General features: G+C 42.6%; 1 protein-coding gene across 5 annotated transcripts in view; it reads right to left on the reverse strand.

The window, feature by feature from the left end:
• The window catches only part of DST (dystonin), a 468,601-nt gene that overhangs the window by 429,900 nt on the left and 10,888 nt on the right, over nucleotides 1-27,813 (reverse strand). For all 5 annotated transcript variants that reach the window (XM_038397725.2, XM_038397722.2, XM_038397727.2 and 2 more), the window contains exon 3: nucleotides 16,265-16,453. In XM_038397725.2, coding sequence (XP_038253653.1) covers nucleotides 16,265-16,453 — 189 coding nt within the window. The remainder of the gene's footprint in view (nucleotides 1-16,264; nucleotides 16,454-27,813) is intronic.

The following is a 27,813-nucleotide window of genomic DNA, read 5'->3' on the forward strand; positions in this document are numbered from 1 at the left end:
TGAGTCCAAATGTGGGCACACAGAAAGCTGTTCCCACTCAACCTGTTCCTTCTTCTTTGGAGTACATTTGACAACAGTGTCCCCATTTATCACAGATATATTGATCTGCTGTATTTTGTATATTTATCATTCTTCTCCTTTTGTTTATTTTATTATATAATTCCATGTCTGTATCAGGGGGGTGGTTTTCCAGTGATAGAGTATTTTCCCATAGCTATACATTTTGGCCTCTTTTAACCCTTTCTTTTCATTGAGAAACTTTATTCGTTTCTTTACATGAGGAACTTTGAGATTTTGTCCTACCCAGTCTCCACTGAATTCCCAACAATCAGTATATATTAGCTTAGTGTTATCACCCTGCCCTGTAACAAGTGCATATGTCACAGTCATCAGCAAATAATGTGAAGCCTATTCCTGCACTCATCTTCTTTGGAAGGTGATTGTTCATGATGTTAACAGAGGTTGGGCTAATGACACTCTCCTGTGAGTTCCATTTGTAATGGAATATACAGTGGAAAAGGTCTTCCCTACCCAGACTTGTACAGTTCTTTTGCTTAGGAAATCCCTTATCTATCTGTACATTCGTCCTGCAGTACCCGTGATTGCCACTTGATATAATTGTCCCTCTCTCCATAAGTTTGAGTAGCAGCCGCATTAGTCTGTATTCGCAAAAAAGAAAAGGAGTACTTGTGGCACCTTTGTTAGTTTGTTAGTCTCTAAGGTGCCACAAGTATTCCTCTCTCCATAACACATCTTAAGCTTTTTCTATGTCCAGGAAGGTTACCATCATGTACTCTTCAATTCTCAAGCTTTTTTGTGCTTTTGTCTCTATCCATACAATGTGGTCAGTTACACTCCAACTTCTTCAGAATCCATTTTGTGTTCTATCTTTGAGCCTACTAAGTGTGCTACTAATCTGGGGGCGGGCAAACTTTTTGGCCCGAGGACCATATCTGGGTATGAAAATTGTATGGTGGGCCATGTATGTTCACGAAATTGGTGTTGGGATGCAGGATGGGGTGAGGGCTCTGGCTGGGGATGTGAGCATTCAGGGTGCAGGAGGGGCATCTGGGCTGGAGGTTGGGGTTTGTGGGGGGGTGATAGCTCCGGCTGGAGGTGCAGGCTTTGGGGTGGGGCTGAGGATGAAGGGTTTGGGGTGTAGGAGGGTGCTCCAGGCTGGGACCGAGGGGTTTGGAGAGCAGGAGGGGGATCTGGGCTGGGGTGCAGGAGGGGGTGAGGGCTCCAGTTGGGGGTGTGGGCTCTGGGGTGGGGCAGGAGTTTGGGGTGCAGGAGGGATCAAGGGGTTCTAAGGGCAGGAGGGGGATCAGGGCTGGGGCAGAGGGTTGAGGCCCAGAAGGGGGTCAGGGATTATCTCAAGCAGCTCCCGCAAGCAGCAGCATGTCCCCCCCTCCAGCTCCTATGTGGAGGCACAGCCAGGCGGCTCTGTGTGCTGCCCCATCCACAAGTGCCACCCCTGCAGCTCCCATTGGCCACAGTTCCCAGCCAATGGGAGCTGTGGATGTGGCGCTTGGGTCGGAGCCAGCGTGTGGAGTCCCCTAGCTACCCTTACGTGTAGGAGCCGGAGGGGGGACATGCTGCTGCTTCTGGGAGCCGTGTCAAGTGCCTCCCAACCACGCTCCCTGGCTGGAGCACGGCAAGCCCCAGATCCTGCTCCTCAGCGGGAGCTCAAGGGCCGGATAAAATCAGCTGGCAGGCTGGATGTGGCCCATGGGCTGTAGTTTGCCCACCCCTGTACTAATCTCTCTGTCACCAGTTTTTTCCATAGTTTTACCTAAATGTGCTTTGAGGGCTGTATTGCTCAGACCTAGAGCGCATCTTGCCTGGTTTCCTCACTGGAACAATGACTGCATGTTTCCAGTCTCTAGATAATTTTCCCTTTCCTCCATATGCTATTGTATTATTTTAGTATTAACCTCAGGGTTTTGTCACCTGGGTGTTTGCATATATCAAATATTATTTCATCCTGGTCTGGTGCAGTGCTTTTGCTTCTTATCATAACTTTTGGAGTTTCCTCATACCAAAGTGTTCATTTAAGATCCACATCCTCCTTCAACCTCTTCATCATCTCATAATTATCATTAAGGAATGTTCTTTTCCTTTCCCTAATTTCTATCCTCCAATCCTCAGCATAACTGACTTTTTGAAACATGACAGCCAAATTTCTGTTTTTTCTTTGCTGGAGCTTATTACTCCACAGTCTTCCACTGCAACACTTGGCATTTGTTGCTCTTAGTCCTTATTCAATTTATTTTTCTAAGTTTCTTGTATACTTCTGAAGTATTGATATCTTTATTTACTTTCCCACAGTATTTCCTCCAGCTTTCTCTTTTTTTGCCCTTTATATGTTGTGCAACAGCCTTACTTTTTAATAGGTCATTAAGTCATTAAATTAAATCTGAAAATGAATAATTAATATAGTGTCATCTATGTTAATTAATTCAATATCAAATTCAGTTTATTTTATGCGGCCCCTAAATACTCTGTTTTTCAATGCACTTGCAGAACACGGTGTTGAAATTGCCTAATTACGTTATAGAAGCTGCCTGGGAGAAACTGTAGGTTTTGAAGGTGGGTAAACAATATTCAGAGCTTTTAGCACCTGGGAAAGTATAGGAGTGGTTTTGCATTGTGGAATAGGAACATCTGGGGGATATTTGTGCTAAAATCCTCAGCAACATAGTTAGCAATAAGACTGTCATTTCATTTACTCTTATTAGGTTTCAGCATTAATATATCCTTTTGATATGAATGGGGGAAGGATCTAAAAATTCTGAATCAGTGATAGATCTCATAGGACCCCAAAACTTTGAACCCCTATTTTGCAAAAAGGCAGCACATACCATAAACAGATGTGCATGCACCATCTCCACCTACAGTTGCAAATGCTTCCCACTGCCAACAAATATAATTTCTGTCTTATTCTTGAATTGCAGTCAATTTGTTTCTATGCAGATCCTTATCTGAGCCCTGATCTAAACTACAAACTTATGTCAGTATAACTACAAAGCAATGTACTTATACTGACCTAACACCGCGTGTAGACAGTGCTTTGCGGATGGGAGGCCTTCTCCTGTTGACACAGTTACCACCTCTTGGGGAGGCAGAGTACCTGTGCTGCTGGGAGAAGCTGTCCCATAGTATCTTCACTGTGCACTAGTGCAGGTATGCCACAGCAGTGCTGTAAGTGCAGACAAGCCCTCAGGTGCTAGAAAGATAATAAAACTGTATAACCCAGGTTCGAGCAGAGGACACAGAAATGAGTTTCATATACTCAGCCCAAATGTCTCACACAGTCTTCCCTATTACTCTGTAATTTTACGTATGAGGCAACTACAAAAGAGAAATATAAGTGACTTGATCAAGGAACAGCGTAAGGGCCTGGAACAGAAATCATCTAGCTTCCAGGTTTTTTCTCAACCCACTAGAGCAGTTCATCTCCAAAGAATAAACAACTGTGGGTTTTTTAAACAGTAAACTTAATAGTTTCTGCCATAAAAGGTGTATTCCAGTACATCAAATCATAATAGGACACAAAAGCACAAAATAGGTTTTAGAATGTTGTTTGAAACTCTTAAGTGTGCAGAATATGTGTAGCTTAAATAATAAATACAATTTAATGCAGACTTAAGAAACTGATGCAATAATATAATAAATACCTGAACAAGTCTTTTCAGTGATGGATTTTAAGGTTTCAAAACCTGATGCTTTACCTTTGTAATTATACATCTATTTTTTCTTCTGAAGTTGTTCCAAACCAGTTTTACAAAGCACAAAAAAGTTGCACAATTGGAGCCTTTAATATTAGTATTAATTAATGTTTAACCATCTGTAAATATTATTATTTTTAATTATGTAATATACATGGGTGAGTAGTATGACGTGTTCTCTTTGCTGTTTAAAGAGATACGGTTCAAAAGCTACAATAGGATGTTATACAGTCCACTCCTAAAAAATGATGCCAATGGCAATCAAGGAAGAGGAAATGTCTGCAATTAGACTCTGTAGTCACTTTGCATCTGCAAAACAATTACTATCCATTGTGTGCTGAGAAGACATTAAACATTACAATATGATCGTAACTGATGTGAGATTTTTGTATTCACATTTGTGGCTTCTATTGCTGAAAGGCATTTATCATCCTCATATGATTATCTACATCAATACCCCCTAGTAAAAAAGAAAACAAAACCTTAAGAATCCAGGAAATGCAAAGTTAAAATTGCATCTCTCAACAAGGCTTTCCAATTATCTTCCATCTCCCCATCACAGCAACATCCAGAGAAAATCAGAACATAACACTTTATCCATCCATAATGCATAGTTTCATTTTTGAGTGAGCACAAAAGCCTAATTGTTAGAAATCATTACTACAAAGTGGCAGAAAAGTAGTAGAAGTCTTTAACATCTCTATTTTTGTGGAGTCACAATTCAGGAGCACCTTGTCCCAGTCACATCTAATTTTGTAGAAAATTTCTACCACGGCCCCTGATCTAACCTACCAATTTTGACACCAATATGATTTTCAATGTGGATTTTAGAGAGGATGACGTAAAATCAGGTTTATAATAGAAACTTAGAGCATGGCTACCCTTGCAAGTTACAGCACATTAAAGCAGCCCTGGGCACTCTAACTCACAATGCATACACACTGGCAAGGCACGTAGAGCGCCCAGACTTCATGGCTGAAGTGCTCCTGGTAATCCACCTCGACGAGAGGCATAACGATTTGTGCGCCTTGGCTGGAGCGCTGCGGCGCCAGTGTGGACGCCCTGGTCTGTTAATGTACTTGATCGGCCCCCGGAAGTGTCCCACAATGCCTGTTCTAGCCTCTCTGGTCATCACTTTGAACTCTATTGCCCTGCCCTCCGGTGACCAACCATCAGACCCACCCTTTAAATTCTCTGGGAATTTTGAAAATCCCCTTCCTATTTGCTCAGCAAGGCATGGAGTGCTCTCAGCAAATCTTTCCAGGTGACCATGCCTCCACGCACCAGGCAATCCCCAGTATGGAGCAATGGCGAGGTGCTGGATCTCATCAGTGTTTGGGGAGAGAAAGCTGTCCAGTCCCAGCTGTGCTCCAGCTGTAGGAATTATGATACTTTCAGGCAGATATCAAGAGACATGATGGAAAGGGGCCATGACCGGGACGCACTGCAGTGCAGGATTAAAGTGAAGGAGCTGCGGAATGCCTACTGCAAAGCCCGCGAGGCAAACCGCTGCTCCAGTGCTACCCCCACGACCTGCCAGTTCTACAAAGAGCTGGATGCAATACTTGGGGGCGACCCCCATCTCCACTCTGAGGACCACCATGGACACTTCAAAGCTGAGTTCAACAAGGTAAGAGGAGGAGGAAGAAAGCGGGAGCGAGGGTGCTGAGGAGCAGGAAGACACCCCAGTGTCCCTAGATGCATGCAGCCAGGAGCTGTTCTCAAGCCAGGAGGAAGGTAGACATCATCATTGGACTCCTCACTGTCAGTTTGTTTCTTAAGGAGTAACTCAACTGCCAAACGTGATGTGCTGGTGAGACCCATCAGCATATTCCTCAGCACTTCGGGCTCTATTCCCACCGAATGAAAGGGAAGACAGAGAACGCAGTACAAAAAACATTGAAAGATGGTGCCAAATGTGGACGGAAGCACAGGGATTGCTGGGATGTGAACCGATGCATCACGGGGCATTGGGACAGGACCCACAATGCCCTGCAACGCCCACCCCCTTCCCATTCTGGCGCTGTGGCTTATGGGAAGAGGTGCTCTGTGAGATAGCTGCCCATAATGCACCACTCCCAATGCCGCTGCAAGTGCCGCAAATGTGGCCACGCCAGTGTGCTTGCAGCTGACAGTGTAAACACACTACAGCGCTTTCCCTACTGTGCTCTCCGAGGGCTGGTTTAACTCATAGCACTCTACATCTGCAAGTGTAGTCATGCCCTAAGGCTATGTCAACACTGCCCCCATGGTTCAGACTATGGGGGTGTGAATAGTAGGATGCACCAAAGTGCTGTGCTGTAACACCCCCGTGTGGATGCTGTGGATGTGAACTAAAAGATTCCTAGTTCAGAGTCTACATTAATGCAAATTAGCAACCATTTAGTTCATATCCGTAGCATCCACCTGGGGGAATTACAACTCAGCTCTTTGGTGAGTGCTGCTATTCGCACCCCTACAGACTGAACTGCAGGGCAGTGTACACAGCCAAAGTTGCAACCTGAACTATAACATAATCAGCCATTTTAAAATGGCAAATCATTACATTGGGATAGGGTTACCAGATAGCAAGTGTGAAAAATCGGGACAGGGAATGTGGGGTAATAGGTGCCTATATAAGAAAAAGCCCCAAATATCGGGATGGTCCCTATAAAATCAGGACATCTGGTCACCCTACACTGGGATGTGATATCAAAGCTGTGTAACTCAGATGAAACACTGCTCTACAACTACAGAAATGTAACTGAGGTCAAAATGCACCCAGCTCTCTCTTTTGAAGACTGAAGTACCTATGGCAGAACAAAGTAATGATGGAAGTGCAAGGTCATGCCCAGCAGAGCATACTGCAGCCTTAATTCCTTAATAATATTAGCTTCAAAGTGATGGAACTTTGGGCCAGACAGCCTGGCCGTATTTCAGCATCTTAGGTCACACACAGTTAATTCTAGTTGAAAATTTTAGCACATTTTCAGTAAATACATGATCATAATCAGAAGGAAAACTAATAAAGACAGCAATGGAAACTAAGGAACCAGTTTAATTCCTGAGGACAAAACATATTCTTTTATACTTCTTCTCTGTTATTCACAGGTGTGGGATCAACTAAGGCTATTATGCATGAAAGACAATATGGATCAGATTCTGATTTCACTTCCACCACTGTAAATGAGGAGTAAATCCACTAAAGTCTGATTGTCCCACCACAAGATATAGATAACTCCACTGATCTCAAAGGGAGTTGTACCCTGCATTAGTAGAGTAGGGCCCAATAGTCAATAGTTACTCCAGATGCATTACTCATGGAATTGAGATCAGAAGCTGACCTCCAAGCTGTATAACATTTATTATTATTTCATTATATTTTGTGGCTTTGATATCCCATCCATGGAATGCTTATACTGGAAGGAGCCATAAATGATAGTGAAATCAAAATGTGACTTTGTGTTGTTCTTCTTTTTTTATTTAAAAAAAAATAATCATACAGCAATATCTAGAAACTGCCACAGTCCTAGCCTAGTAAAGTCCACAGTCATGTGCACATTTAAAAAAAAAAAAAAAAGGTATCTTCAAAAAATTAAAACTGCCCAGGAATTGGAGATGAGATAATGTGGGGCAATGTATAAAGCAGGAAGAATGGCAGAGAAATAGTTAAAGTATCAATAAATGAACTCCAGGGTGGAGAGGAAAGAGCAGCTGGAGAGGAAGCCAGGGACAAGCAGCAAGGAAACAGGTTGCAGACATTGGTGGAGCAGCAGGAAAATAAAAGTCTTGGAGCAAACAGAGTGTCAGGAGAAGAGACTTTGAGTGTGGAGTCATTAGTTGTGAAAAACAATACAACCTAAGAAAACTGACATAACGAGTCTCTCAGTAAGTACATGGAGGTCTTAAAAAGAAAAGGAGTACTTGTGGCACCTTAGAGACTAACAAATTTATTTGAGCATAAGCTGTAGCTCACAAAAACTTATCCTCAAATAAATTTGTTAGTCTCTAAGGTGCCACAAGTACTCCTTTTCTTTTTGCGAATACAGACTAACACAGCTGCTACTCTGAAACCTGCCATGGAGGTCTTAGTGGCTGATCCAATTGGCCCACTAAAGTCAAGGGGAGTCTTTGGATTAAGCACTTGGGGCCAGATTTTCAAAAGGTATTCAGGAACCTAAAGATTCAGATAGGTGCCAACTTTTACAACAACTTAATAAGATTGCAATATGTGAATAAATTAAAGACAAGTCAGCTGTATACTAACACGCAGAGCTCTTCCATAAATTTCTTGACATCAAACAATGTGTTTAAAAAACTCCATACACGTTTTTTCTCATGTAATACCTACAATTTTTTTTCTTGAATTTACACATAAAAACAAAACCATAGGATATCTGAATAAAGATGTGCATGCATAGCTCATGGTTCTACAGACACCACAACCAGGTAAGCCTTGCTGTCAGGATCCCTACCATAATCACTATACTCCTTTGGGTGTGAGCTTTGTTTTAGGCTATGATCTTTAAACACGTACATAACTCTGCTATTCTGAGCAGCCTCACTGATGCCCAGTGGGGCTCTTCACATCAGTAAATTTCTGAACATGCTTAAGAGTTTGGAAGATCACTGCCTACACTGTTATTTGTGTAGCATCCTTTGTATAGTATTTGGTTTTGTAATTATCCTGCTATGATAAATGTTAGCATGCATTTTGTGTTATGTTTCAATGCTTTTAGATTTTAAATGAGCCTGGTGACTGCTTGATTAGGTTTATGTGAGTCAGCCATCTTGTAAGCACTTTCCATTGCCTGTAGAAGCCAAAAGATCCATCTCTGGGGAAGTGTTTGGTGATGTAGATGAAACTATGATTTGAGAGACCTGCACATCCAGCTGGCCCCATAGAACAGTAGCCATGAAATCTCTTCATTACCTATACTATCTTGGATCCATGCCAACAAAGAAGCAAATCTCAACTTTTTAAAACATTTTAAATCATAGGATGGGGTTATACCAACATTACAAGTGTAGGTAAGATTCTCAAAACCCCTTGTAATTGAAAAACAAAGATTTTAAAATACTAACAAAGTAGCCAGGAAAAAGACCTCCCTAGGAGAAGTAAATCTACAGTAGCAGTCAGGCTTTTTCATCTTCTTGCATGATCTCAATTCCCTCAGAAAATCAAGGCCCCTTACTTAGGTACCTACATTTTGAAAACTTGTCTATCACAGACCATATTCTCAGGAGATGTAAATTATCATAGCTCAGTTGACTTCCAAGGAGCTATACCAGTTTACACTACCTGAGAATAAGGTCCCACTTCTCTTCAAGATTTCTAAATTCTGTCCAAAACCTCACTAAAGGCTCACTTCAACAAAATGTATGTTTGCTTTCCATGGCCTAAAGCCTACATAAGATAATACTGCCACATTTAGGGAATGTCTCCACAAGGTAATACTGATGCCATTAAGGGTCACATTGGACACAAAAGTTATTGTTTATCTTACACCATAACAGAAGCACGTTAACCAACCTCCAACACAATGTTGTAATGTATCTGGAGCTAGATTCACAAAGGGACTTGGGAATTGTGACACTGAGTATCACAACACCTAACTTTTATGTGCCTAGAAAATCACTGAGCTTCACAAAGCCTGAATTAGGTGCTCAGGCTCCCTATACTACAAACGGAGACAGGCACCCAAGAGTGGGATTCACAAAAGCCAGCATGCTGTGCAAGGAACCACCTAACCTAGCCGATGGGGGATGTAGAGGAGGGGGTGTTCCCTAAGCCCTGCCCCACTCAGGGAGTTTGATGCCTATATCCAGGAAGGAGGGAGATGTCTATCTCTGCCTGGGAGTTTCAGCTATGAAACCTCTTCTGGATTCAGGCATTTGTCGCAAGAGGCCAGGGGAAGAGGACATTCATTATAACCGTTAGCCCAGTGTTTAGGGTACTTACCCAAGATGCACGAGACTCATGTTCAATTCCTCCTCTGTCTAATGAGAAGGCATTTGAATAGGGGTCTCCCACCTCTCAGGTGAGTGTCCTAACTACTGAGTTGTAGGATATTCTGATGTGGGGCTCCCTCAATCTTTCCTGTTGAAGGCATTTTATTTTTGATAAATAATTAGAGGGTCACTAGAACTAGGGGACTGGATCCTGGGTCTCCTACATCCTGGGCGAGTATGCTTACCACCAAACTATAGAGTCATTCTTTCCCCCTCACTCCAGCTGATTTGTGTGAGGGTAGTCGTGTTCTGAGCACACCTAGTAGATCAAGCCCTGAAGGTGAGTTAGGTGAACGAACACCTCTCTTCCCCCGGGGTTAGATGGGAGATAGGTGTCTGGACACCTATAGTGAGGGAGCGGTGAGCATGCTCAGAGGCAGAACCATAGGCACCGAGAGAACTTTTATCCTGAAAACTGAAGGCACTGAGTGAGATTAGGAAGCTGAGCAGCGGTTTTGTGAATACCAGCATCACCTAAATCTGGGATTTAAATGCCTAACATGGCAGTTAGTCACCTAAGTCCATTTGTGAATCTGAGTACTGCAGGCATCAGTGTTTGGTTTACATTTATTTATCTTCATTATTTATCTTGAAGAAGGAATAAACAATATATTCATGGACCTTGCACAGGCTCTAATCCTGCGAATACTTGTACATTCTTAATTTTACACATGGAAGCAGTCCTATTGCCTTCAACGGGACTTCTCGCAGTCACAAAATTAAGCATATTCATAAGTGCTTAGGATCAAAGCCTAAACTGGAAGGTGCTAAGACTACTAACAAGAAAAGAGAAGCAATCCAAGTGAACCTAAAGAGATTAGACCGAGGGCGGGAAACAGCAAAAACAAGATTTGACTAGGAAAAATGAAAGCTAATACATCTGGGTGAAAATAATGCACAATACCGGTTTTCAACAAAAACAAGAAACCTGGAATGCAATAATAGTGCAATAGTCCCTATCGGGAATAGTGGACAGTAATGCACCTGAGTATGTACTGAAATATGACAGCAAAACAGACCAATCCAATTTAGGGTTGAATACACAGAAATATCATGGAACAAGTTGGTAATCATAAAATCATAGAATATCAGGGTTGGAAGGGACCTCAGGAGGTCATCTAGTCCAACCCCCTGCTCAAAGCAGGACCAATCTCCAACTAAATCATCCCAGCCAGGGCTTTGTCAAGCCTGACCTTAAAAACTTCTAAGGATGGAGATTCCACCACTTCCCTAGGTAATGCATTCCAGTGTTTCACCACCCTCCTAGTGAAAAATGTTTTCCTAATATCCAACCTAAACCTCCTCCACTGCAACTTGAGACCATTACTCCTTGTTCTGTCATCTGGTACCACTGAGAACAGTCTAGATCCATCCTCTTTGGAACCCCCTTTCAGGTCGTTGAAAGCAGCTATCAAATCCCCCCATTCTTCTCTTCCGCAGATTAAACAATCCCAGTTCCCTCAGCCTCTCCTCATAAGTCATGTGTTCCAGTCCCCAATCATTTTGGTTGCCCTCTGCTGGACATTTTCCAATTTTTTCACATCCTTCTTGTAGTGTGGGGCCCAAAATTGGACATACTACTCCAGATGAGGCCTCAGCAACGTCGAATAGAGGGGATCGATCATGTCCCTTGATCTCCTGGCAATGCCCCTACTTATACATCCCAAAATGCCATTGGCCTTCTTGGCAACAAGGGCACACTGTTGACTCATATCCAGCTTCTCGTCCACTGTAACCCCATGTCCTTTTTTGCAGAACTGCCTAGCCATTCAGTCCCTAGTCTGTAGTGGTATATGGGATTCTTCCGTCCTAAGTGCAGGACTCTGCATTTGTCCTTGTTGAACCTCATCAGATTTCTTTTGGCCCAATCCTCTAATTTGTCTAGGGCCCTCTGTATCCTATCCCTATACTCCACTGTATCTATGTCTCCTTCCAGTTTAGTGTCATCTGCAAACTTGCTGAGGGTGCAATCCACGCCATCCTCCAGATCATTAATGAAGATATTGAACAAAACCAGCCTAGGACCAACCCTTGGGGCACTCCACTTGATACCGGCTGCCAACTAGACATGGAGCCATTGATCACTACCTGTTGAGCCCGACAATCTAGCCAGCTTTCTATCCACCTTATCGTCCATTCATCCAGCCCATACTTCTTTAACTTGCTGGCAAGAATACTGTGGGAGACTGTATCAAAAGCTTTGCTAAAGTCAAGGAACAACATGTCCACTGCTTTCCCCTCATCCACAGAGCCAATTATCTCGTCATAGAAGGAAATTAGATTAGTCAGGCATGACTTGCCCTTGGTGAATCCATGCTGACTGTTCCTGATCACTTTCCTCTCCTCTAAGTGCTTCAGAATTGATTCCTTGAGGACTGCTCCATGATTTTTCCAGGGACTGAGGTGAGGCTAACTGGCCTGTAGTTCCCAGGATCCTCCTCCTTCCCTTTTTTAAAGATGGGCACTACATTAGTCTTTTTCCAGTCGTCCGGGACCTCCCCTGATCACCATGAGTTTTCAAAGATAATGGCCAATGGCTCTGCAATCACATCCGCCAACTCCTTTAGCACTCTCGGATGCAGCGCATCTGGCCCCAGGGACTTGTGCTTATCCAGCTTTTCTAAATAGTCCCAAACCACTTCTTTCTTCACAGAGGGCTGGTCACCTCCTCCCTATGCTGTGCTGCCCAGTGCAGCAGTCTGGGAGCTGACCTTGTTTGTGAAGACAGAAGCCAAAAAAGCATTGAGTACATTAGCTTTTTCCACATCCTCTGTCACTAGGTTGCCTCCCTCATTCAGGAAGGGGCCCACACTTTCCTTGACTTTCTTCTTGTTGCTAACATACCTGAAGAAACCCTTCTTGTTACTCCTAACATCTCTTGCTAGCTGCAACTCCAGGTGTGATTTGGCCTTCCTGATTTCATTCCTGCATGCCCGAGCAACATTTTTATACTCTTCCCTGGTCATTTGTCCAATCTTCCACTTTTTGTAAGCTTCTTTTTTGTGTTTAAGATCAGCAAGGATTTCACTGTGAAGCCAAGCTGGTCACCTGCCATATTTACTATTCTTCCTATACTTCGGGATGGTTTGTTCTGGTAACCTCAATAAGTATTCTTTAAAATATAGCCAGCTCTCCTGGACTCCTTTCCCCCTCATGTTATTCTCCCAGGGGATCCTGCCCATCAGTTCCCTGAGGTTGTTAAAGTCTGCTTTTCTGAAGTCCAGGGTCCATATTCTGCTGCTCTCCTTTCTTCCTTGTGTCAGGATCCTTAACTCAACCATCTCATGGTCACTGCCTCCCAGGTTCCCATCCGCTTTTGCTTCCCCTACTAATTCTTCCCGGTTTGTGAGCAGCAGGTCAAGAAGGAGCTCTGCCCCTAGTTGGTTCCTCCAGCACTTGCACCAGGAAATTGTCCCCTACACTTTCCAAAAACTTCCTGGATTGTCTGTGCACCGCTGTATTGCTCTCCTAGCAGATATCAGGGTGATTGAAGTCTCCCATAAGAACTAGGGCCTGCGATCTCGTAACTTCCATTAGATGCCGGAAGAAAGCCTCATCCATCTCATCCCCCTGGTCCAGTGGTTTATAGCAGACTACCACCACAACATCACCCTTGTTGCTCACGCTTCTAAACTTAATCCAGAGACACTCAGGTTTTTCTGTAGTTTCATACCGGAGCTCTGAGCAGTCATACTGCTCCCTTACATACAATGCAGCTCCCCCACCTTTTCTGCCCTGGTAATCTCTTTCTATGAAGTTCTACGGTGATTTCTTTTTATTTGGTTCTGGCGTGACCACACTTGAAATGCTGTGCACATAGCAAAGCACCTCATTGACAGAAATATATTGACAAAGTAGAGGAAGTTAAGAGAAAAGCAAGAAAAATTATCAGAGAGCTGGAGGAAACCATTTTTGTGGAGAGATTAAAACAGTAAATATGTATAAGCTGCCCAAGTGATGACTAAGGGGGGAGGGGGAGGGACATGACAAGAGTCTACAAATATTTATAGTGTGTAAACATGAAGAAGGCAGAAAAATTATTTAAGGGCAGTACAAGTAGGTATAACTAGGAGTGACAGGATAAAAAATACAGAAAGAAAACTGGAGGCTGAAGATCAAGAAAATTCCTGGCAGTATTACTGTATATTAGAATGTGGAATAGTATCCAAAGAGAAATGGTAGAAGCATCAGTATCTGAGACATAAAAACTAGACTGAACAAAGCATGAGAAAATGTACTGTAGGGAACAAGCCTGAACTGACAGGGAAATGCATGACAGGATGGCATAACAAGCCTTTCCATCTCCATAAGTAATTTTTGGGATCCCATGAAACACCACAAAGCTGCAATGCAATGTCATGGCATCAACCCTATTCATAATGTCAATAGGAACTTATTAACAATTTCATCATAATTTAAGATGAAAGAGAAAAAGCTGATTTTGTCAGTTAAATTTTCCTTGCAGTTTAATAAAGTTAAAGGGCTAATTTATGTTTATATCATGTGTTCTTACTGAAAACATGGAACCGGACACCGTTCAAAGACACAGCACTAGCTATAGGGTACAAAAATAATATCAAATTAATCCTATAACCATAACAGCACCTAGGGAAATGTTCTCTAAAGTTGGGATTTACGATATTAATTTCATAATGGCTGGTTTTACAGAATATTGCACAGACCCACTAAAATAAGATGGATGGCAAAACACATGGTAAGATTACCCTCCATCTGGTGTTTTGTCTTGTTGTATCCCTTTGTCTGGTTCCCAGGTCTCCATGATGTGTTTCTGGTTTTGCATAGAAAACTCTTTCTTGCAATATGAGCTTGCTGCTCATGCAAGTTCACATTGCTAGTCCAAAAACTATGAGGAGTACTTGTGGCACCTTATAGACTAACATACTTATTTGGGCACTCACTCATCCAGCACCTCAAGTGCTCTGCTCTCCATGCAGGCAATCAGAGGTAGTCAATCAATAGTCCCAGAAATGTAGAAGCACCATAGTTAAGTGCTCCTTCAGCACAAGCATGCTATGCAGGTTTGAAAGAGGTAAAGAATGATGCAGCAGAAAGGGGAATCTGGAAAAGGGAGAAAAGTGGAGTGGGGGCAGATGAAAGGGGAAAGAGAGGGAGGGAAGGGAGGAAAGGCAGAGAACAAGGGGGAAAATGACTAAAAGAGGACAGAGCAGGGGAAGAGAAAAGAATGGTAGAGCTGGCAAAGGGGAAAGGACTTTAAATCAAGGGAGACCAACTGACAAAGGGAGTATGGCATAGGAGAGTGAGAACAAGATGGTGTTCGGAGCAAAAAGGACTAGCGTAAATAGAAAGTAGAGGAAAAAGAATACAGGACAGTGGAGAAGAGGAGTACTAAAATGGTATGAAAAGAGACAATAGTAAGGGGATAAGAGAAACAAGTGGGGATAAGAGAGTTAACTGGGGGAAGGTAAAAGGGAGAGGATAGGAGAGACTAAGATCTGCTGGAAGATCTTACACTGATTATTGTGCTTAATAACGATTAAGAACATAAGAATGTAAGAATGGCCCTACTGGGTCAGACCAAAGGTCCATCTAGCCCAGTATCCTGTTTTCCGACAGTGGCCAGTGCGAGGTGCCCCAGAGGGAATGAACAGAACAGGTAATCATCAAGTGATCCATCCCTTGTTGCTCATTCCCAGCTTCTGGCAAACAGAGCCCATCTCAGCTCTGTGTTAGAAGTAAGTAGCTTATTCTAGGGGATGCAATTTAATAAGAGGAACAAGGACAGGGGCTTTATTAGGGCTTGTCTACACACCAAAGTTGTACTGCTTTAACAATACCAGTCTAGTTAAAGAAGTACAGTCCCCCTACTGTGGATGCAGGTCATATTTATATAAAGGTGTTTACAGCAGTACAGCTCATTCCCATACGGGAAAGGAAATAAGCTGTACTTGTATAAAGAATCTTTATACTGGTCTATCATGTCCACACTAGGAGTTGCGCCTGCGTAAGTATTTCAGTAAAAAATCACCCCTAACCAAAATAGTTATACTGGTACAAAATATGTGTGTAGGCCAGGCATTAGAGTGAAGAAAGGTGGGTCTTGATCCAAATTTTGCATAACAAAAAAGTGGCAACTGTAGCATAGAGCTGAAGAGACTTCTAAATTGTCTTTGCAAAAATGTAGCTGGTGTTGAGACCAAACAACATTTCAGTACAGTACCTAGAATCTTTGACAGGTCTAATCCTGTGAGGCCTTTCATCAGAATATATGTCATGTGTCAAAAAATACATGCAAAAATTATGTTAGGATGATTTCAGTACTTAATTTTTGACTAAAAGTCAAAATTCTAAATAAATACCTTCATAGCTGGGTTAAAACAATCAGTTAAGCATTGACATTAAAAACACTAACAAATTTATATATGCAGTTGTTGGTCATGAGATTTGGGGGTTTTCTGAAGTGATAAACACAGTAATGCCCATACACATCTCACAAAATAAAAATATATTCCATGCTTCAATCTGACATTTTGTGTGTCATTATACTACAAAAGTAGAATACTCACAGGTTTTCGAGTTGGTGTGACTTGAACAGAATGGTAAAATTCTGGCTGAACTCTGCTGTTTTTCTTGATTTTTCTTTTCCTTATGGAAGTTTCTTGTTCACTCAAGTGATGTACTTCCGCTAGAGGCTGTGTTTCTTCAAGGCGAGGTGCTACACGTCTTCTAGCATGACGAGGACTTGGTCTAAAACCCTATGACACAGAAAAGACAATTGCAATATTTGACAATTCTCAGAATGCAGCAACGTAACAAAAAGAAATGTTGTAAGGATTTTATTAATTATTAGGATTTGAGAGAAAACACACTGAGGATGAAGGTTTACAAATATTGTAATAATAAAATTAGCATGCAGCAGTAAAGGAACATTATTAAGTAGTTTAAGCATCACATTCTCTCTCTCTCTCTATATATAGATATAGATTATAACTATTATAGGCAGAGCTGGCCATTACATCTTTAATTAAGGTTGCTTAACATTTTTCGTTATAAGCCTATGCTTTCAGTTGCTTCCATCTTTGCCAATCTCTATTTAGATTAAAATTTTCTGTACCTGCTCTCTGCCTCAGGCTGAACTGTTTTGGAGAATTCCAGCAAAAATGGTTCAATGTTTGCCAATGTTAATTTGTTGCCAACCATTTCTTTTAAGAGCTCTACCACTTCAAGGGTTTGGAGGAGGAACTTGAAATTTGGCAGCAGAATATTCCTCAGGCCAAGAGGCTGTCTTATGCTGTCACAACACAAATCCACCCAGAATTGACAAAGTTATGGGCTTCTGAAAGTTGTTGTTTGACATGCTCAGTAAAGCTTATTAGAGGCTTGCTGTGAACATCTCTGAACATGCTTCCAGCCGTATGAAGCTTCATTCCCACAGGCCAACTACACCACCAAGGCTGACACCCCAATCCCTACATGCCAACTGCATTAAGCATGCTCCCAGTATCATGAAGCTCCTACAAGTCAATCACACTGACCGTGCTCCAATCCAACACACACCAACAGCACTGAATATGTTCCCAGCTCTTACTGAGCCTGGGAATAGAACCCAGGTCCCTAATTTATCATCTCATCGACTTAGTCACACTGCTTTTCACAATGCATGTGTCATATGCATCCTTGGCTGTGTTATCTGTAACCAAAAGACCATGTTCCATTTCACAGCCGAAAATAAAACCAAGAATTCCTAATTCCCAATATTTTTAACATGTCTAGAAAATAGCTGTGTGAGCTAATGCCAGTGTGTGTGCTTCATCACCCTGTAATGGGTGGCCCATGTAGAAAATAACACCATTGCTACCAGCAAGTCTGCATTGTGGTCCTGGATTCCAATCCTGCTTTTATCCCATGCAGGGCTGAGAGGTGAATAAAGTTCCATAGGATGTCATTTCTGGTTTTTCAGTTTTATTTTTTAAAAAACAAGTTTATTACATATAAAAATTATGTTAAAAATGCAACCTTAATATGCTCCCTTTGTTCCTATGCATTCTGATACAGTCTTTCATTACATGATCACACACTATTTGTTTTCCCTTACCCATGCCTCATTCAATGCACAGGATGGTCAGTGAATGAAGCAGAGAGTTGTAAAGAAGAGAAAGGAATTACACTTGTGTTTAAGTCACTCCACTGGGACACTGGAGAGTTGGGCTCTATTCTTGGTTCAACCTCAGACTTTGTATCTGATGTGGAACAAGACTATCATAATACATGTGCGAAAGGAGCTAAAATGAGGTCCCATGGCTAACCTAAATTCTGACATTTCCTAACTTTTAGATACTTGATATAGCTACCCTGACATTCTTTTAATATAGTTTTTGCATGTGAGAGAAAGAGAGATTTTTATAACTAAACTGTGGAACTTTCCTTTAAAGAACATTCATTTCTGTGGAGTAGGCAGGGTGTTTATAAAAATCACTGATCTTGATTTTGCTCTCTCTGAAGTCAAAGGCAAAACTACCAGGGCCAAATTCTGCTCTTAATTATACCCTATCCAATTCCAATTGCACAGGGTGTAAGTTACAGCAGAATTTGGTCCCCAACTCCTTCAACACGAGAAGGATCATATCCATAGTGGCTAGCAAAAAACAGCCTAAAGTAAGGTAATGCAGCCAAGAAACTTGTGGATTTTGTGTGATCCACAAATATTAAAAGATGTAAATCCATGATGCTATGTCATACTATTGCAAGAGAAAAATCTTTTTGCCCCAGTTTCTGTTCACCTGCACTATGAAATAAATAAGAAATATAAACAGTTTATGATATCTAGTCAAAATAATCAAAGTGAACATTCAATGAATTAAGGAAAAATAATATAGTACAAAGAGAACTATTTATACAGTTGTTCAAATCTTTAGTTTCCTGGTGAGGACCTTCTCTTTCTGTAAAAACAGGAATGTGCATCAGCAATTTTAATCCTCTGTCAGGAAAGTAATCTTTAAAGATGATATGACTAGTGAACCCATTCTGAGTTCTGAATGAGTTTGAACTCCAAATATATGCTAAATTTTAGCTACAGATTCAGGACTGGCTACTGGTTGAAGCCTGGTCATATGCAGGGCACATTAGCCATTCCCCCAGTCCCCTCAGAGCTAGATACAATTCTCCAGGATTGCATATTTATGTAACACAAATATTTGGTAAAAGCTAAGCAGCTCTAAAAGTGCTTAGAGATGCGTGCCAAAGAGGGATTTAAGCATGTGGCTCTCTCTCACTGAATGACTTTATGTCAAAAGAAAAGGAGTACTTGTGGCACCTTAGAGACTAACAAATTTATTAGAGCATAAGCTTTCGTGAGCTACAGCTCACTTCATCGGATGCATTTGGTGGAAAAAACAGAGGAGAGATTTATATACACACACACAGAGAACATGAAACAATGGGTTTATCATACACACTGTAAGGAGAGTGATCACTTAAGATAAGCCATCACCAACAGCAGGGGGGGGAAGGAGGAAAACCTTTCATGGTGACAAGCAGGTAGGCTAATTCCAGCAGTTAACAAGAATATCAGAGGAACAGTGGGGGGTGGGGTGGGAGGGAGAAATACCATGGGGAAATAGTTTTACTTTGTGTAATGACTCATCCATTCCCAGTCTCTATTCAAGCCTAAGTTAATTGTATCCAGTTTGCAAATTAATTCCAATTCAGCAGTCTCTCGTTGGAGTCTGTTTTTGAAGCTTTTTTGTTGAAGTATAGCCACTCTTAGGTCTGGACCCATGGAAAAGAAGCTCTTGAGGAATTCCACCATGATTTCAACAATTTCCATCCCACCATCAACCTCAGCCTGGACCAGTCCACACAAGAGATCCACTTCCTGGACACTACGGTGCTAATAAGCAATGGTCACATAAACACCACCCTATATCGGAAACCTACTGACCGCTATTCCTACCTACATGCCTCTAGCTTTCATCCAGATCATACCACTCGATCCATTGTCTACAGCCAAGCGCTAGTATATAACCGCATTTGCTCCAACCCCTCAGACAGACACAAACACCTACAAGATCTCTATCATGCATTCCTACAACTACAGTACCCACCTGCTGAAGTGAAGAAACAGATTGACAGAGCCAGAAGAGTACGCAGAAGTCACCTACTACAGGACAGGCCCAACAAAGAAAACAACAGAACGCCACTAGCCATCACCTTCAGCCCCCAACTAAAACCCCTCCAACGCATCATCAAGGATCTACAACCTATCCTGAAGGACGAGCCATCGCTCTCTCAGATCTTGGGAGACAGACCAGTCCTTGCTTACAGACAGCCCCCCAATCTGAAGCAAATACTCACCAGCAACCACACACCACACAACAGAACCACTAACCCAGGAACCTATCCTTGCAACAAAGCCCGTTGCCAACTCTGTCCACATATCTATTCAGGGGATACCATCATAGGGCCTAATCACATCAGCCACACTATCAGAGGCTCGTTCACCTGCGCATCTACCAATGTGATATATGCCATCATGTGCCAGCAATGCCCCTCTGCCATGTACATTGGCCAAACTGGACAGTCTCTACGTAAAAGAATGAATGGACACAAATCAGACGTCAAGAATTATAACATTCAAAAACCAGTTGGAGAACACTTCAATCTCTCTGGTCACTCAATCACAGACCTAAGAGTGGCTATACTTCAACAAAAAAGCTTCAAAAACAGACTCCAACGAGAGACTGCTGAATTGGAATTAATTTGCAAACTGGATACAATTAACTTAGGCTTGAATAGAGACTGGGAATGGATGAGTCATTACACAAAGTAAAACTATTTCCCCATGGTATTTCTCCCTCCCACCCCACCCCCCACTGTTCCTCTGATATTCTTGTTAACTGCTGGAATTAGCCTACCTGCTTGTCACCATGAAAGGTTTTCCTCCTTCCCCCCCCTGCTGTTGGTGATGGCTTATCTTAAGTGATCACTCTCCTTACAGTGTGTATGATAAACCCATTGTTTCATGTTCTCTGTGTGTGTGTATATAAATCTCTCCTCTGTTTTTTCCACCAAATGCATCCGATGAAGTGAGCTGTAGCTCACGAAAGCTTATGCTCTAATAAATTTGTTAGTCTCTAAGGTGCCACAAGTACTCCTTTTCTTTTTGCGAATACAGACTAACACGGCTGCTACTCTGAAACTAGCAAGAAAACAGGATCTTTGTCACTTTAAGACCTCATCTGCTTCTGAGCTTATTCTCCACTTAAAGTCATAATCTTCTGCTTGCAGTATCACAACTGCTTGCTCTGGAGAGGATTATGATGTGATAAATGCAAAGGACTATGATTTCAGGTGGGAAGTACGAAGCAGGGGGGAAATGAATTCCTTATCAAAAAAGAAAATGAAAGACAGGAGATGTCCTTGAGCCAAAACCTTTAGTGCCTACTCAGTCCTGCAGTGAAACCTTTGCTAGAGTAAGGGATAAGAACTGCAAGATTTGGCTCCTTAGTTATAAAAAATGAAGAAAGAAAAAATGCAATATACCGGCTTTAGTGTCAGCATATTTTTTTATGTGAGCTGATATTGCTGTGCTTAATGCAAAAAAAAAAGGCTAGTTTGTCAAGAAACTAAGGAAGAAGCTGTTTGAAACATTAAAACCGCTAGCTATTTCCCTCTATCTCAATAATGCAATAAACAGGCCTCCTATGTACAGGGTAAAAAAAAAAAACAAGTAGAGGTTTTGTCTAGGAATCTGCAACTACAGCTCATCCCAAAGAACAAGAAAAGATGCACAGTGGAACTGAAACAGACATGCTAGAGGGAGTTGCAAAGTGCTAATCAGTGTGAGGGCAACTGACTGACATTGCATGGATGAACCTTAGCATCTCCATTTTCCCTGGTGATTTGGTCTCAGGCACATACACATAAGGACATCCTCTGCCATGAACTCACTGAAGGCTGTGGGACATTTTGCTACATTCCCAAGAGCTCTGATTTAACATCTAGAATCATGTTGCCTTTAATATACTAATTCCTGTGCGATTCTCATTTTTCCACTGTGATTTCCCTTCCAGAAGGGCAAGCCTTATATTTCAGGTTAAATAATGTATTTCTGACACACAGGAGGCCTGTTTATTGCATTATTGAGATAGATGGAAATAGCTAGCAGTTGTAGTGTTTCAAACAGCTTCTTCCTTAGTTTCTTAACAAAGAGACCTTTTTGCATTAAGCACAGCAGTATCAGGGTATTTTAAAACAAGAAAAAAAAAAGATCAGTTTTCTTCTAAACACTAATGTAGTGGCTGAAAGGGCACAAGGACCTGCACAATCTTTCTTTCTTAAAGATGTAGTAGCTCAAAAGTGGCCCAGTGGCCAGTGACATATATTTCATACATCTACAGATTTTGGTCCCTCTCTTATTATCCCCCTTTCTAGATCATTAATAAATATAATAAACAACAATAAACCTTGGTGGAAAGACTCATAACTATCTTACTTTTTGATGTCATGTTAATATTTTACATATGAGGACGTTTTGGATATTGCATTGTACCTTTTCCCCCCTCTCCTTCATTTCTACTATATTTTTTTTCTTATCATCTTCTGACATTCTAAATAACATTTTCATAAGAAGCAAGGATGACTATGTATCACTAACACCAATTCATTTGGTAGCTTTAGTGAATTGCATCTTTGTCTGTTCCATATTTTCAATGTGCTATCTTATTTATTTACTTTGGCTTTCTCTCTCTCAGCCATTTCCTTTTCCTTCATTTTAGGCTATTGGTTACTTCTGGGCTTGAAAACAAATTATACTCTTTTCCTAGATTTTTCCAGGGAGTACCTGGGTTTTTCATGGGGAGTATTCTGGATGGGATCATCTTCTGACATTCTAAATAACATTTTCATAAGAAGCAAGGATGAGTATGTATCACTAACACCAATTCATTTGGTAGCTTTAGTGAATTGCATCTTTGTCTGTTCCATATTTTCAATGTGCTATCTTATTTATTTACTTTGGCTTTCTCTCTCTCAGCCATTTCCTTTTCCTTCATTTTAGGCTATTGGTTACTTCTGGGCTTGAAAACAAATTATACTCTTTTCCTAGATTTTTCCAGGGAGTACCTGGGTTTTTCATGGGGAGTATTCTGGATGGGAGACAAATATAACCTGATTTAGCACATGCTTCAGTTTAAGTTTGTGTATGTTTGCAGTGGCACTAAACATTAACTCTAGCAGAGTCGCTAAGTGCATTATCCAATGTCCACTGAAGTAACTGAAAGTCTTTGCACTGACATCAATGAACACTGGATCAGGGCCCAAGCCTTATGACAGAGCTTCAGTAGTCTACAGGAAAACGGCTGGTTAGTATCAGGCCCATTGAGGGCACTAAAAAGAATGGCAACAGCCCTCAGTTGTGTTTGCAAATACTTTTCTAGACATCAGAGTGAGCCCATCAGACTAAAGCCACTTTTGCAATAGTACTAATGAATATCTGAATCAAAGGAAGTCAAATGGAATAACCAGCACAGTGCGATTTCACTTTTTGATAGTGGTTATGCACACATGAGAACTGTTATCTATTATTACTGTCAACTAATGGCCTCAAAAACAGTCTTTGAATTGTCAGTTATTGCCTATTTAAGGCCTAGAAACTTTCATGTGTATGCAATCTAAAAATTCTTAAGACCTAGAAACACTAATGTGCATATCATTATAAAAATTCTCAAGACGCCAGAGTTCTGAACAACCTTGAATATGGGCAAAAATGGAATTAAATCCTTTTCTTGAAGTAACTACTGAACAAGGCAGGTGTCTTATTAAATAACTCCAATGTACCATATTCTGCAGCTAACTGAAAGTTTGAAGAGCCTTCCTGCTATTCATTCAAGTGCTTAGGAAGTTATCATTATATATACAGTTTCTGTGCATTTGTGTATTTTAAAGAGCATTTCAACTCTGAAAAGTGACTGTAAAAATATCATTCTGGGTTTCCCACTTTATTGTCCCTCAATGATTACCACATTGAATGTGCTTGGTTTACAAATAGAAAGATATTGTATCTAATTTTCAGCCCTGCAAACTCAATCTATAATCTGGGATTCAAACTGCATTCTTTCTTTCTCATGCCTGGTCACTCATAATAAAGGTGCTGCAAACCAAATCAGGCCTTTAGTGATACCAGTGCCATACCATTGCTTGGAGGCTTGCACATTGCAATTTAGTACATAATTCTATTTATGGTAGAGAAACCAGCTCACTCTCTGCACTGCAAAAAATATATGCTCTTAACTCAGGTTAGGTAATGTGTGTTAGCTAACTTGAATTAAAAGAGCAGTGAAGATATAGCAACTCAGTTTTTATCTCGGGTTAGTAGCCAAAGTTCATCCCCAGGCTCCCCAATTGGCTTTAATTTAAGCTGCTAACACAAGTTAAAAGCTGAGTTGTCCTGTCTTCACTGCTATTTAAGAACACACCTTTTTTGGAAATGAAGATGTGCTTACTTATACTGGGTCTGCAGGGCGAATAAAAACAAAACACATAGGTATGGGGTACTTTGATGATCTAATTGTTGGATTAGGATATCTTATTTAATAACCACACTGAAGTACAGGCACCTATAGGTGCTTTATATGAAGTGATGCTTAACTGCATTATGCTTTTGTAGCACTTAGTATATTTGTTATTAGAAAATCAGGACTCCAGTTCCTGAGGTGACACGTGTACACTTCAAGCCAAGAAGTTTAAATGGGATATGAATGAATTTTTCAGGTACAGAACAGTACATGTGTATTTAAGTAGAGCTGATGGTCCTTATTGAGATTGCATTTGCACAGATGTAAATAAGAAGTCCATTTAAATCAAGGGAGTTCTGTGAGCAAAAAGTGGATGAGATGATATTGGGCCTCGTGACCTCAAAACTCTTCAGTAAGAGATGTGATCTGAAAATGTGAATCACTAAGGATATGATAATTTCTATTTCAAATTCCTTACAAGCATGATATATAAAACTAGTGAAGTGGAATTTTACTTTAAATAGAGATGGGTAAGCAGGTGGTAAAATACCAGGTAGTCACACCTTTTGCATATGTCCTAAGTAACTTAAAATTATCCTAATAATAATCAGGCAGCTACCTATGTGTGGCCATTTTAGAAGCTGGCCTGTTCTCAAGTTATTCCTAAAAAAAATCTCAGAGATGAGAGGGTGTCCTGTCCCCAATTTCTTCACTGACTTCGTTACAGCTTGTCCAAGTGTCTTCCCCCTTACCCTGGTGCATTCAAAACCTACATCAGGGATTGATACCCTCAGTACAATCTTTTTAAAAAATGAGAAAGCAAAGAGTCAGATCTGGTTGATGCAATGGCCGCTGATGAGCTAGAATGAATTTAAGTAGCTTAGAATATTTCCTGAGCCAAATGAGTCAGATTCTGCAGGATGAGAAGCTGGGACCATGGGGCTCCAGGCCACTCATACTTTTGCAGTGCAACCAGAAGCTCAGACTTGTTTTTTTCTGGGGTACACTGGGAAGCTACAAACAACAGGAAGCTTATCTCCTGACTGCAACTTTGTAACTGGCCAAAGTCACCCACAGCCCAGCCCTGACTCTGGGCCTGACAGTTTGCTTAGACCCTCTTTGCCCCTCCAACTCCTTCACTAGGGTTGCCAACTTTCTAATTGCAGGAAACCGAACACCCGAGTCCTGCCCCCTGCCCCAAGACCTTGCCCATTCTCCAAGCCCCACCCCCGTTCACTCCATCCCCCTTCCCTCCATCGCTCACTCGCTCATTTTCACTGGGTTGGGGCAGAGGGTTGGGGCATGGGAAGGGGTGAGGGCTCCGACTGGGGGTGTGGGCTCTGGAGTGGGGCTGAGGCCAAGGGGTTTGGAGTGTGGGAGGGGCCTCCAGGCTGAGGCAGGGGGTTGGGGTGTGGGAGGGGGTGAGGACTCCAGGAGGGAGTTTGGGTGCAGGATGGGGTTCGGGCTCCGGGCAGCTCTGGCTAGTACAGTTCACGGGGGCTCCAGGAGGTGCTGATGTCAGGTAGCCCCTTAAATAGCAGCCACACCAGTGCTGCCCTGACATTTCCCAGGCCTCAGAGGCTGCTCTATCTGCCATGAATCCTGGACATATGGCTCAGCCAGTGCACTGAGGGCAAAATTTTTTCCTGTTCTCTGGAATGCGGGCGGGGGGAAGACAGGGAGAGAATTCCACACAAGTGACACACACTTACATACCCCACTGCTGCCCCTGGCTCGCTGTGCCCCCAGTGTAGCCCAAATCACAGCAGTTCCAGGGAGAGAGCTGCAGCAGGCTCCCTCCCCATCCCCGCATCATTTGCAATGACAGCAGCCCCTCTCCTTCATCCCCCCAGGCCGGCCGCTGGCTGGGGCCTCCGCACCCAGCTGCTGTCCAACTCTGCTCGGACCCATTCCCAGGGAGAGCAGTCCAACTTTAGTCCCATGCTTCCGTGCAGCTCATTCATCTCTGTGAGGAGACTGACAATCCCACAGCCCCTTATCTGCTAGTTGCATGGTCCTGAGATGAGCCCTGTGCAGCAGTCCCCGGGGAGCAGTGGGCCAGGCAGGGAGGGGTCTGAAGGCACTTCCTAAAGGCCACACTGCCCACTCTGCAAGGAGCCCCCAGCCACTGCCTGCCAGCCCCAGCCTGCAGCCGAATGCTTTTCCCAGCCCCTTCTCTGGGATCCACCCCCTGCCCGCCAGGGCTCGCACCACCCTCGAGCTCCACAGAAAGAGCTGTTGCAGGTCCCCTCCTCATCCCCCTGCCGCCAACTGGACTTTTAACAGCCCAGTCAGCAGTGCTGGAGCTGCCAGGGTCCCTTTTTGACCGGATGTTCCAGGCGAAAACCAGACACCTGGCAACACTATCCTTCATAGAAGATGGAAGGGGTGGGCTGCCCTCTGACCAGCAGTTCCCCGAGGGCCTAGAACCTGCAAGACCAAGTCACCAATCTGCAGACAGAACCTCATATCACAGAGCCAAGCTACACAGTCTGCAACAGAAGCATAGACCCTGCATGAGCAACTACCCTGCTCCCAGGGAGAAGCAGCTACACTAGGTACCTGAGCAAACCACCATTGCCTGAACAGGCTCCTATGGTCCCACTGCCCAAACGACTTGACAGGAACCTTTGGAAATTCCAGGGGTATCTGAGTCAATGCAGGTTGTCCTTCCAGCTCCACCACAGAACGTACCCCACAGACCACACAAGGGTGGGACTAGTAGTTAGCCTTCTCACCAGCTAAGAGCTCAACTGGGCTCCCCCAACATTAGCACAGAGCAGCCCAGTGCTCCCTGACTGGGACACCTGCTGTGGACAGTCTGACTAAAAAGACCCACTTCAGCCCCTGCAACTAACTACCCTCTATCGAGGCTACTGCCAAACTTCAAGAGCTGGTTCATCTTCACAGACTTCCAGAATACACAGTTTCAGACCAAGCCCCACAGTTTACCTTTCACTTTTGGTGCTAAGCATTCTGGTTACTGCATGTCTGCCTATCAACTTCCACCACATACTACCCCCAAACAGATGGGCAACCTAAAGGGTAAGCCAAGTACTGGAACAATACTTGAGACGTTTCGTGAACTATCACCAAGATAACTGGTCCACACTCCTGCTATATGCAAAATTTTCATATAACAATGCCAACCATGCCTCTACAGCTCAGAGCCCATTCCTCAGATTCTACTCCCATTTTCACTGTGCACTACAAGCAACCTCCCCAAACCCAGCCGCCACCAACTGGGTCCAACAGAGCCATCCATCTCATACAGTAGGAGCTCAAGAACCACCTAGAAGAGGTGAAGAAGCCCTACAAGAGACATGTAGACCATCAATGACAGGAAGCTCTGGTGTTCAAAATAGGCCAGAAGGTAAGGTTCACCATAAAGTATCTCCAGACCAGTCAACCTTTCTGGAAACTGGGCCACCAGTTCCTGGGACCCTTCCAGATATGCCAACAGATCAACCCAGTTACCTTTAAACTACAGCTTCCCCAATACCTCAAAATACACCCACTTTTTTATGTTTCCATTCGGTAGCTCTATATAGAGAACATCTTTCCCGACCAAACCACACCCCTGCCTCCACTAGTCAAAATCC

The sequence above is a fragment of the Dermochelys coriacea genome, chromosome 3, assembly GCF_009764565.3.
Source record: "Dermochelys coriacea isolate rDerCor1 chromosome 3, rDerCor1.pri.v4, whole genome shotgun sequence".
Taxonomy (NCBI): Eukaryota; Metazoa; Chordata; order Testudines; family Dermochelyidae; genus Dermochelys; species Dermochelys coriacea.